Source organism: Scophthalmus maximus, chromosome 17 (genome assembly GCF_022379125.1).
Source record: "Scophthalmus maximus strain ysfricsl-2021 chromosome 17, ASM2237912v1, whole genome shotgun sequence".
Taxonomy (NCBI): domain Eukaryota; kingdom Metazoa; phylum Chordata; class Actinopteri; order Pleuronectiformes; family Scophthalmidae; genus Scophthalmus; species Scophthalmus maximus.
This window is the reverse complement of record NC_061531.1, coordinates 11,816,750-11,829,063: the sequence shown is the minus strand read 5'-3', so window position 1 is coordinate 11,829,063 and position 12,314 is coordinate 11,816,750. Positions and strand designations below refer to the sequence as shown.

The window sequence follows — 12,314 nt, the reverse complement described above, 5'->3', positions numbered from 1 at the left end:
GTCAACATGTGATCAGTTTCATGTTGCACTGGGTGCCTCATTACATCCGAGCTGAATAGTTAATGACAATGTGCCGCACCAAACACTAAACTAAAGTTTGTACACACCCAGCTGGTGATTCTTGGCTCGTTCCACAACCACATAGTGTCAACTTTACAACAGTTAACTTCTTAATATTGGTCTGGTGTTTCTGGTGGAATTGATGTGCTATAGGGCGATTAAGTATTAATATGGATCAAAAACATTAACAAACAGCACAACAGACTATGGAAGATGCAGACGACTAAGAATAATTTCACAGCTCTTTTTTAAGAAGTTGCCCCTGAAAATGCAAGTGACACCACCACTGTAACCAAAACTGAACAGAGCTGCAACAGTTAATCTATTGGTAATCGACTACTAAATTAATCTGCAACTATTATGATAATCGATTAATCGGTTCAAGTAGTTTTCATGAAAAAAAAAAGCCATAATTCTCTGATTTCAGCTTCTTAAATTTGAATTTTTCTGGTTTATTTGCTCCTATATGACAGTAAACTGAATACATTTGGTGTCTGGACAAAACAAAACATAATCTTCGAGTTTTGGGAAACACGAACACAAATTTTATGGACCAAACAACTAATTGATTAATTGAGAAAATAAACACCAGATTGATAATCTTCAGTTACAGCCCTAAAACTGAACAAGTCTTCATACAGTCTTCTTCTTTTTTTTTTTTAGGTTCCAGACATTATCATGAACTACGACGATGACAGAGTATTCACCCATTGACAGCATTCACCAAATACGACAGGTTCTTCCAAAGACAGTGCATTTCAGAGACTACGATTACCAAAACAATCACAATGACATGACAGTCTAGGCTTATCAAAATATGATTCATAACAATGAACACTTTATCCAAACAAGTCTTTGAGTTTCATCTGCAACTGTCTCACATGATCCGAGATAGGTAGTTGTACTAGGCTGTGAAACAGAAACGGCAGCCATTGAAACAGGGTCCTGAGGAGAAATGAAGTTATTATCCAGTGGTTTGAGAGCGGACTGTGAGTCTAGGTCCATGGGAGGTATTCTATTGTGCAATGCTGTAAACAAGTAAATGAAATGTAATGTATTAGGACAGCAAGTTTTCAGGTTATTCATATTTATTTTCCCTTGTGTCTTAAACTCAGAGCATCTTGATCTTCCGGGAGTTGACGGGCCAGTGCAGATTGACACGAGTGAGGAACAACGTCGAGAACTAAAGGAAAGTGCTGGGGGATAACGACTGAGCTGTTGGGTGAACAGCCTGGGGCCATTGAAAATAACCACAGTCTATAGGCTCAGGAACCCCACACTGGTAGAATACGTGTCCTCTTCCCTGTCGTCCTTCTCTTCCCTTTCTATCTCACCTCCGCTATGAGCTGCAGAGTTCTTCCTCTTCACTTGTTTGCCAGAAGTGCCACGGGGCCTCTGCATGGGCACCAAAAGGCGGAAGCCTGGTTGGGCATTAGCGGAGGCTGCACTCAAAGAAGTAGTGAAGGTCTTAAACGTGCAAGGCATGAGGGAGGAGGAGGAGCACGTGGATGAGGGGCTAACACTCTGGACGGAGGAGTATCCTGAACTGTGAAGGTCTGCAAAGAGGCGAAGGGGTTCCTGGCCCTGGTCATCTTTTTTCACCTCCACATCACAGAAGCTGTCTTCGTCGCTGGAAAGTGCTCTGCAGTGCTCCAGTTGTTTGTCTGCATCAGTCAATGGCTGCAGTTTCAAAGATATCATTGAACCTATTGAAAGATAAGGGTCGTTGGTTTACTGACAGTGAGCCATTTTTCTAAAAGTTTACACAGCTACCGTCTGCAACAGTCTGTGCAGCTACTGTAATCCATCTACATTTGCACATGACAATGCCTGCATAAAATTAAGGCCTAAATATATGTACTAGCTTACTATGCAGGATAGAGCAACTGCTGAGTCATCTTTAGTCACATACTACTAGAAGACTGACTCATGCACCATTTCCCTCTATGTATAGATCACTTCATTTACATGCTTTACAGAAGAACACCTTGGAGAATTTGCACACAGGCAGTTCTTCCTTCTTATTTTTCAACACTCACAATCGCCATCTTTTTCTCCCTCGCTCTCTTCCTCCTGGTCACCCTCATAACCCGAACAGGAAGTGTCCAAGCTCCAGTCCAGAATGTCGCCCAGCAGCGTCTCCTCCTGATTGGACAGCTCGGTTGTGGGCGTGGCCACAAAGCTGGTTCTGTGGGCCAGCATGCTGTCATCACGTCTCCTGGGGAGAGAGTGGACAAGCAATGGGTCATGGTGAGTCACCGCAGCATCTCACAGATGGCACAAACAAACGCCTTCTGGACAAGACGAGGGCTCGTAAGTGCATTCATCATGCACAGGAGTCAGCAAGGATAACCATGGCTAAATGAGCGAGAGACATGGGGGCGGCAGGGGTCACTTTTCAGTTAGGGAATAATAGGACTTGCAAATAATTCAGAAACTATCACATAGGGGTCTTAAATATAAATCTGATGTTGTTTTTATGTAAAGCGGAGAGCCACAACATATGAATATAATATAAGTATGATCAGACGTGTTTATCTGCAATTGTGGTTATGGTAATACAGTCACATATAGTAGCTTTAACAGCATCATTGTCTGGTCCTAAATGCCTCCTAACAGTCAGCCAACAGTTTTCTCATATCATTGCACTGTTTGTGGTTTTACCAGTGAACATTTCTACCTGCTTGGCCAATTATGAATGATTTTTATAAATTTTGATTGTCACTTACAGCTCATTTACTCTAGATTAAATTTTGAACAATAACAAAAATAATTCACATTATTGATCACAACAGATATAATGTGGTGCCTATTTACTTTATCAATTGTGTTACAAAAAATATTGCTAATAATCAAATATTTAATGGCACCCATAAAATGTCCTAGGGGTCAACAGATTGTGTTGCATTATGCACCACACTGTGCAAGTGTAGTGCAATAGCTGTCTTCCATCGCGTATCCTCCAGCTCTACTGTGTTGTTCAGGGGGACCTGTGAAAAATGAAATGAATGTGCATTGGGAACTGACTTACCTCTTGCTGGTGCTGGATGGAGAGGCGAGGAAGGTGTGGATGTCTGCTGGTTGACCAGTGGGGCTGAGAGGTTCCATCTGAGGTTCCACCTCGGGAATCTCTAAGATCTGACACAATTCTGTATAATCCACCACCTTGCGGAGGCCATGAAATAAAAAAAGTTAGACATACCTAACCAACGTAAGATTTGCAGCTGTATCTTTTAGAAATATGTCTTACAGAGACTGTTGTAAGAAGGAAACAAACAAAATCAAGTACCTTTTCTTTGCTGATGTGCTGGTAGGCGTCATCTTCAAACCGCTGCTTGACTCCAGTCAGAGACACATGTCTGTAATCTTTGGGAATATCTTGACTGAAACTGAAGGGGAAAAGGAGAGAATGGGGAGGAAACAGGAAAAAATTACTGAGCTTGATCCACTTTGCTTGCTGCATATCTATAATCAACTGAGGGGCAAATCTCATTAGTTGTCCATTTGAGGATTAGTTTGTCGATACAATGCTCACCTATCAAAGTGACTCACCCCGAGGCACGTTTCTGTGACTCACTTGATGATTCACTCATGCTTACACACACACGCACGCAAGCGCATGCGCCTCCTAATGTTGTTTATTACTCTGCAGCTCTCTGGGCTTCACATTTGCTAAAAAACCCTAAGCAACCCTATATATATTCAATGTGGCCATATAAGCATCCTGAAAACAGCCATGTCACCAATCAATTCATGTTATCTCTACATGGAGGAAAGGAAAGATGTAGATTTTGCATATTTGTTATACATGTAAATTCCAAATCTTGGTATAAATATACCATATTTTCCCCTTAAAAGTAACTTGGGCTTTTAAACAAACAATCTGAGAAGGTAAAAATCTTTGCTCCTTAAAGCACCCATGGCTCTTGAAATATGAAGCCTTTGATGATAGGTTGCGAGTTGATTGTGTGTTGTTTAAAAGAGTTAAAAGCCACTAAAATGTAGTAATGAGAACTCTGGTTTAGTTGTTTTGCTAAATACTTCTAGTTAATCATCTTCCTTTCCGTGTGAAGGAGAGAAACTACATAACAGATGAATGTAAAATATAATGAGTGCATAACAACTTTCCATGGCAACAATGACAATTAGCTTTTGAATGGATGATAATTAGAGCTTCAGTACACAAGTTATACGTCCTCAAATTGTAGCAAATAGACCTATAATTTAAAAGGGGAATAAAGTAAGTGAGTGAGTGAGTGTGTGGGGTCTACTGTAATCGTAGAGAAAACTTTAGAAACTGAAATATTAAAGCTGAATAATGCTATGGTTGAGCAGCCATTGTGCTGCCTATGAGGACACAACTGAGAAACACAATGCACCACATCAGAGCCCATCATTTTTGCTAAACCTGGGTAATTAAATGTGCAGCTACAAGGCAGATGCCAAACAAATTGCACCTACCCAAGGGATGAAACTCAAACCCCTATTTTATTGGACTGATTTCAGTGGCCACGATGAAACTGTAGCTCATTTTAGGATTTCATTTTAATTTGCTTTTCAAAAACAGATATAATCCCTTATAATGGCTGATCAATTGACTTGAATTGAAGAAAAAGAAAAGGTTTGAGTGCTCTGTGTAGATCCAAATGTGTCTGTGTGAATGTTTTGACCTGATGAACTGGGGGAGTGTGGAGGACAGAGGAGAAAGGCGAGAAAAATAAATTGTTTGGCTACTGATCCAGTTAAAACATACACAGTGAGAAACTTACCACTTGACATAGAGCAGCACAGAAAGGGAGACGAGGTCATGCTTGGAGAAGCCTGTGTAGTCAGCTAACTGGCTGGGCCAGAGGGGAGCTGCAGAGAGGGAGACCACAGACATATGTCAAAATGAAAATAATCTTTACACTTAAGTTGAGTTGTAAATTAGCTTTGTTTAAAAAAATATTATTTGCATTACATATCAGTGTTAAAGGGCGACACGGTGCAGCTTTTTTAATCGGACACATTGTACATGGGTGTGTCAGTGGGTGTTATTACCATAGTGATGTAGTGCTCTTGTAAGAAGTAGTGCAGCACAGGCCAGTTTGGCAGGCGGTGGTGTGGCGAGAGCAGAGTAGAGCAGCGACAGCTCGCAGATGTAACTGTAGAGGCAAGTGGTCCTCCTCTCCAGGGGGAGCAGAGACAGAAGAACCTCCCCGTAGTCCAGGAGTGTGGGGCTCTGGAGGGAAGTGCATAAAATCAGTATCTCTTTACACTTTCAATGTTTAGATTAAAGATTGAATTCCCAAAAAATATGCTTAGGCATGTAAATGGGTCTCTAAACAATATGCGAGGGAAAGTGGTGTACTCACTCTGATCTTCCCTTCCAGCACAGAGACGACCTCTCCCATCATTCGAACCAGGTCCTCATATTTGTAGGTGTTGTCCGTGAGCCAAACCGCTTCACGTATAGTCAGTATTTCCTTACTGATATAACTGGGGGGGGGAGAAAATAACAACATTGTCTTAAATAGTACAAAAATAAATCATTTTAATCTACAACTACTTTATTTTACAAAATTCCAAGATCTGGATGATCATCACCACAACCATATTTACAACATGGACAGTAGAAGTCATATTCTCACCGTGTACAAACTACCATGCAGGCGATGCCTAATAACTGAAGGCGAGCCTTTGGGACAGAGCGGAGAGCCAGGTAGCGGTCCACGCAACCCACTGTCACGTGGAGCGTCAGGCTGGAGAAGTCCTTCATGGTGGTCACCTCCACAAGCCAGTCCACCAGGATGTACCTATAGAGGCACATAACAATTTAAGATAGTGTGCATTTTTTTTAAATGACATTTATTTTCTAGATTTAAATCATCTAAATGTGGCTGATTACACTCAAATGACAGCTGAAAAATTCCACTCTTTAATCCTTATGTTTATGGTGATCAAGGTTAAAAGTTTAACTCTAATATGAGCAGACAGAATTTGATCTTATGATGATATCGTGGTGGCCAAATAATGGCTTTGAATTTGCCACGAAGCGATTTGGTCTTTTCTGCCTTGCAGGGGGAAAAGTTTCAATTTATTCTTTGAGAAACCTTTGGCACACTTGTGCTACGGAGTTCTGTTTCATCTAATTTTTAGTAATGTCATTAAAGAAATCCAGGATCAAAGGAGGATCAAAACACAGTGAGTCATCACATCGACTAACAGGAACATTAAACTGTCCACGCAGATATTATTCACAAACAGACTGTGGTCAAGGAAGAGTTGCTGTTCCGGTCTACCTCATAGTGTCCTTGATGCCTCTTCTCAGGATGCCCTGAGGGCAGTGACGTGAAGTCGGATAAGACGAACTAAACAGTTGGGCCACTAAGTCGGAACAGGCCTTTGCTTCCAAACCCAGCGGGTTCCCACTGCTGCACACTTTGGCCAGGGAGAGCTGGACAAAGAACAAGACATGGTGTTAGATAAATGTTTAAGAATAGCTTGGAATAGCTTTGACAGCTTGTTGAATTAATCAAAATAAAAACAATAAGGTTGAGTAATGCAATAGTTTGTCGTTACAGAGATGTGACTGAAGAGTCATATTTTTATGATTCTTTGGTACAACTATACAAGGAAATGGATGACAACAACTGTCAAGACCTCTTTACTCTGTCTTATTGAGCTTCAATAGGCACAACTTTAAACTCTGGACAAAGACAAGACTGGGAAATGAAAAGCTGTCTAAAGACAAACACTTCACCGTCATTTTTATTATTACAGTGAACCTGAGGGAGAATAATGCTGTAGACTGACAGAAGCCATCGCATGACACATATACACAAGAACACTTTATCCACTCCGGCAATAACAATGATCAGTTTTTCAGTAACACACCTGTGCCTCCCAGCATCCTTTGCCAGCATAGTCCCTGAGGGTTCGCACACACTGGAGGTACCTGCCTGGATCTGCCATCTGAAATTCCGATACGAAAAATCCAATCATCTTGTATTCTTGGCTTAATTTGTCAATTGATATACCTGAAAAAGCTTTTCTACATTCAATAAATCCTTTACCGGTTAAGTATGACCTTCAACATTTAATTTTTAAATAATTAATTTTTAAATACTACAGACAAATGTGCCAATGTTTGAACCTAAAATGAAGAAAAGGGACAATGGTCTAAATGAATAAGGTCAAGGTTTTTCCATAGTATCTCTGACAAGAATACTAAATAGGAGATTCAGACTCACAGCTGCTTTACGGTTGTGTTCCCACAACAGGTAGGAACTCTGTAGACACCCAGCCTGCGAAGATTCCTCCAGCATTGATACGGCATCTGAGTGTCTTTCATTCTCCTGCAAAAAGGCAAAAGGAATCCAGATGAAAAATCTTGCATAACAAACTGACAAAACATTTTGATCGTGCACACTAAACAGAGCAGTTTGCCTCACATTTTCTCATCTACACGTAAATGTGTCAAGATCCTGGAAGACAAATTAGAGTTCTATGCTGCATGAAATCATTTGTCAAACTGTTGAATAACAAAGCAGAGTTGTGAGTAAATGGAAATAGCAATGCAATATGAAGACAGGAGAAAGCAAAAATCCTGTTCCTGCTGCTGATGACTAGTTGGACGGCCCTGTGTGTCAGCAGGACAAAGCTCTACTCTTTGATGAGGCTAATAGAAACTGGGCTAACCACACCCAGGCAATCAGATTCAGTCTCACTCTCATACTCACGTCAAACAGCTGCAAAACTCTGGCCAAGCAGTGCAACAAGGGCCCCCTCTTCTCCTATAGAGACGAGAAAAGAAAACACATTGAAAACTTGAAATGTTTTTCTCTGTGAACAATCTGTCATGGCAGTTTTTATGCTAATAAAAAAAAAAGTTATAAAAGATGATCAGCGTTGTTAAGAGATTTATTTGGCGCCGCTGTGAAGACAAATACATTGCATCTGAAAACAGGTTTTGCAGGGCAACCACTAAGAAAAAAAAAAGGGAAATGAGTTTCACTTGGATGGTCAGAAAAAAGTATTTATACCAATTACTGTATAATCTCTTGGGCACTGACCTAAAACTTGATTTAATAACACAATAGGAATGATTTGGGGAATGTATAATTCAGTTTATTTTCATCAAAGTTGCATTTAAAAAAAGCATGTTGCTCCATCCTTTACACTTGCAGTAGCAAAAACCTACCACGTTGTTGTCACACTCAGCCTTGAGACGGTCAAACACCACGGCCTTGCAGCAGCTGCCAGTGGGCGACCATGGTGGACGGATGAACACCCAGATGAAGGGGTCTGCTATGGGAGGGCGCAGGCTCTCTGCCAGGCTGAAGAAGTGGGAGGCCTTACGACCACACACATCCGCCCGACCCTCATCACTCAATAATGCTGGTGTGGGGAAAAGAAGTGTTGTAATCACTTTTGTGCGCTTCATCAAGAGGGTTTTAGAGTGAATTTCATTTGACCTTGATCATCTTGTAAGATCGATTTCACAGGAACATAAGTAAAAGAGGAAAACGGTTGATTTGGGAAGTTGTGGAGTGTTTAACTTACGTCCTTCGTTGTACAAATAAGCAATGCCTAGCTTCACAGCAGCTTCAAAATTCCCTTTCTCAGCAGCTCTGAAAAGAAAAAATGATTTTAAAAAAACAATTCAGAAGCAATAATTTAAAAGAGTTTTATTTTCTTTCACTTGACAGAACTGACTGTACCTTTCAAATAGCCACAAGGTATTCGGGGATGGCCACGTGTCCCTGAAAGTGACCCTCGCCCATACACTGGCGTGGTTGTCAACAATGTCCCGCAGCTGGGAGTGAACCTGTAACAGAAGTTCAGACAATTAGCCCTAAAACAACGCAGACAACTGATCTTTTACATCAAGTGGTCAGAAGATGTCGAGCCAGGACGAATCAGGGATGGCATGACACACACACGCCGGAGGTTGTGTAGCGGTGCCACAGTGTGCTCAGTACGTTTACTCACAGCTCTGACAGACAGCAGGTCCTCAGCGGAGAGGCACTGGAGCACACAGAGGAGGACCTCCTCGGGTAGAGACAGCAGGCTGAGGGCTGGAGTTCGCTTACGGACCCGCTTCCGTGCCGGAACCGAGAAGCATTTTGGACAACGGCAGTGGACTAATGGAAAAGGGAAAAGAAAAAAGGAGGGAATGAAAAATGTCATGAGACAATGCGTAGATCTCATACAAGCAGTTTTAATTTCTTCATTGTTATCATCAGTGCAAGGGACAGGGCAGCGAGGGAAGCACAGCTGAGACACACACACACACACACACACACACACACACACACACACACACACACACACACACACACACACACACACACACACACACACACACACACACACACACACACACACACACACACACACACACACACACACACACACACACACACACACACACAAATCACTCAAAAGCATTTCACATCTCAGTGCAGGGCTGGCCAACTCATTCTCACATTAATGCCAAACAAATATTTGCACTTCATTTAAAGCAGGCCTGTGGTCGGGTAGTAGCCGGACATTGAGGCACACCAAGGTGAACGTCTAACGTAAGTTATCTCCGGGTGGTCTCTCACACAAACCCCGAGCTTCGAATGGGAAAATGTCAAAATGCACAGAAAGGGCGAGCAACTCAGACGTATCGAGCCGATCCTACTACACATCATACGGTGAATGGTTTTAAGTATCAAGAGCTATTTAAAGACGGTGGGCCGAGCCTCTGACAGGGAGAAGTCGACCCAAAGTGAGCGCCCAAATTTCCCTCCTGCGATTCAAACGCTGACGCTAAGTTACGACCAGGACTAATTAGGTTTGACATGATATTCTCGTTTTTTTCCAACTTTCACAAACTCTTCACACACAAGGACGAGACGCCGTCCGCGTGAAATACTACCAACATTGACCCATATTGAATCTACAGTAACTTACAAGAGGGATCCTGGCTCAGCCCCTGGTTAACGCTTGTGTCGGGCTAACAGCTAGTTCCCAGTGCTAACTCTTGACAAATTGTAAGTTTGAAACTGGTTTTAACACTGGCACACAAACCTACTGTACATTGAGTCGATCACATACTTGATAGGAAGAGTAAGTTGACTTGAGCTACTTACCGCCCGCTTTCATTGCAAGTGCAGCGATCTCTTGTGAAGCAGCGACGCCTGTAACGTTAGCTTCAACGCCGAGCAGCTATTTAAACGTTGCCTCGACACTAACGCTACTATCACACGCCTACGAACGGGTTACACGGTTTCACCTGCTATTTCGAAAGACAGAGTTACAACACAGCTCGGGGGCTCTGGTGTGCGGGAGGAAGTTGACTAATATCTTAACAAATGGTGAGTTCTTGCCTGAATTTCAAATTCACGCACGCTTACTCACTCGTTCGACCCGCCCCACTGCTCCCCCTAGGACCGCCCGCGCTCACCGTTTAAACTCCACATTCAATCTGGTTGGTCGAGCAGGTTGACGCCCCGCTACCGCATAGTAGTCCTTCGATTGGTCAGCGCGAGGAGCGGCGGCACCGATTGGTCAGACTTTATAAACTGTAAAATATCAGCAGACCATTGGACAACGTGACACTATTTCGAAGTACGCGCTCGCCAGGGAATGCACGCAATTGGTTGACCTTGTTATGAAGCTGGTCCACAGAACCACCCATTCGCTGTGGATTGTGGGAGGTGTAGTTGAACAGGAAATACAGTTTAAAGGGACCGTGTTTAAAGGGACAGGCGCACATTCACGTCTGACTAGATCGATTCCGAAAATGCTTTGCGAGCCACATTTAATGAGGAAGGTGATTTATGTTTTGCTGTCCTGAGCATACATAGACGGAGAACGAAAATTCGTTGAAAAAGCAATAAATTGGTTGCTCCTAAGGCATGTATTGTTGGACCCTAGTCTATGCAGGTCTGTAAGGAACCAGGACCTTTGCCACAATTTTAGTACTTTACTTTTTGGCCAGGTCATCACTGTCAATTTTAGCAGCACCTCCCCCTCCTCCGAAGAAGCAACCAAACTTCTGTGTATTAGAAGTAGAAAAAAAATCTGATGGAGAATTGCTTCTGAAATAAAATGTTGTTGACAATTTTAAGAAATTTCAAAATATATTTGTATGGGCCTTTAAAAACTGGTGTAATTAGTCAGTAATCATAGAGAAGCCTTTTCACTTAACACATCAGTGTAAATGAATTATGTTTTCAACCCTTGTAGCTCAATTGTAAACAAATATAATTAGCTTAATAAACATTAATCTTATTCCATATGGTGTATGTGTGATTGACACTGCTGCATCAACTTTACTAAATCAATTGTATAAGAGGTGAGAGCTTGTCGATGAAACCTCCAGGCCAGCCCCACCCAGTCAACATATCTTAATGGAACAAATGCGGTTTAAGTTGTAAAATCATGTGACTCTTATTTGAAACACATTTGTCTTGTAGATAGAGAAACTCTACAATATCTGTATCAATTCTTTATTCAGAAAGCAAGAAAAAAATCAGCCAAATGCACATTAACATTTACAAACTGTGCCTCAAGATATAGAAGCGAGGAAGTACACATTCAACTGCTATCATCATGGAAGGGTTATAGGTTGTTAAAAGAGAAGTCCAAAGTGAATCTATACACACAAACACTTAAAACAGGAATTCATCAATATGTGTGTGTGACCATGCAGAGATGTAAAGAATAAAGCAACAGATTGGTTTGGCCTCTGACGCAGCTGCCTTTGAGTACATGACATGATGACTAAGACCATTGTACTAGATCTTCATTTTGAATAATGTGCTGAATAGTATCCTCTTAATAGCGTTTAAACATTAAACATCTACCATTACATCACCTTTTTATTCTACACTGAAATCTATCAATATCTCCTATAAATTATATACATCCAAAAAGCATTTCAATAGGGCAAGTCATTTCAGAATATCTTGGCTACCTTTTCTTCTTCTACAAATGTGACCTTAGATATGTGATGGCAAAGAAATAAAATCAATTTCTGCTGGGGGTTTTCTATGCCCAAGTGAGCAAGCATGTGATTCTTGCTGCATGTCATACAATAAGGGTTGTATGATCAAATCATCTCATAGCTGACTGACCACAAATGGGGCAGGGGCTGTGACATCCTCAACACGATGCAGTCACTGTTTCCATAGAAACTCCAACCAATCTCAACCAAACCAAAAAAAAGAAGTGGGAGGGGAAATCCAGTAATGGCTACTGTATATAAGGAAAAGAAATTA

General features: G+C 41.7%; 1 protein-coding gene across 1 annotated transcript; it reads right to left on the bottom strand.

Moving 5' to 3' along the window:
- Positions 1-674: 674 nt before the first annotated feature.
- ccnf (cyclin F) lies at positions 675-10,481 on the bottom strand. The gene is made up of 17 exons (XM_035614878.2): positions 10,182-10,481; positions 9,034-9,185; positions 8,763-8,869; positions 8,605-8,672; positions 8,243-8,439; positions 7,782-7,835; positions 7,293-7,397; positions 6,937-7,014; positions 6,342-6,496; positions 5,691-5,855; positions 5,415-5,538; positions 5,101-5,281; positions 4,830-4,917; positions 3,350-3,449; positions 3,092-3,225; positions 2,100-2,278; positions 675-1,766 (listed from the first exon to the last, which is right to left on the bottom strand). Exons 1-17 carry the CDS (start codon positions 10,192-10,194, stop codon positions 1,318-1,320), a joined length of 2,349 nt encoding a protein of 782 aa, XP_035470771.1. The 5' UTR covers positions 10,195-10,481; the 3' UTR covers positions 675-1,317.
- Between the last annotated feature and the right edge of the window lie 1,833 nt (positions 10,482-12,314).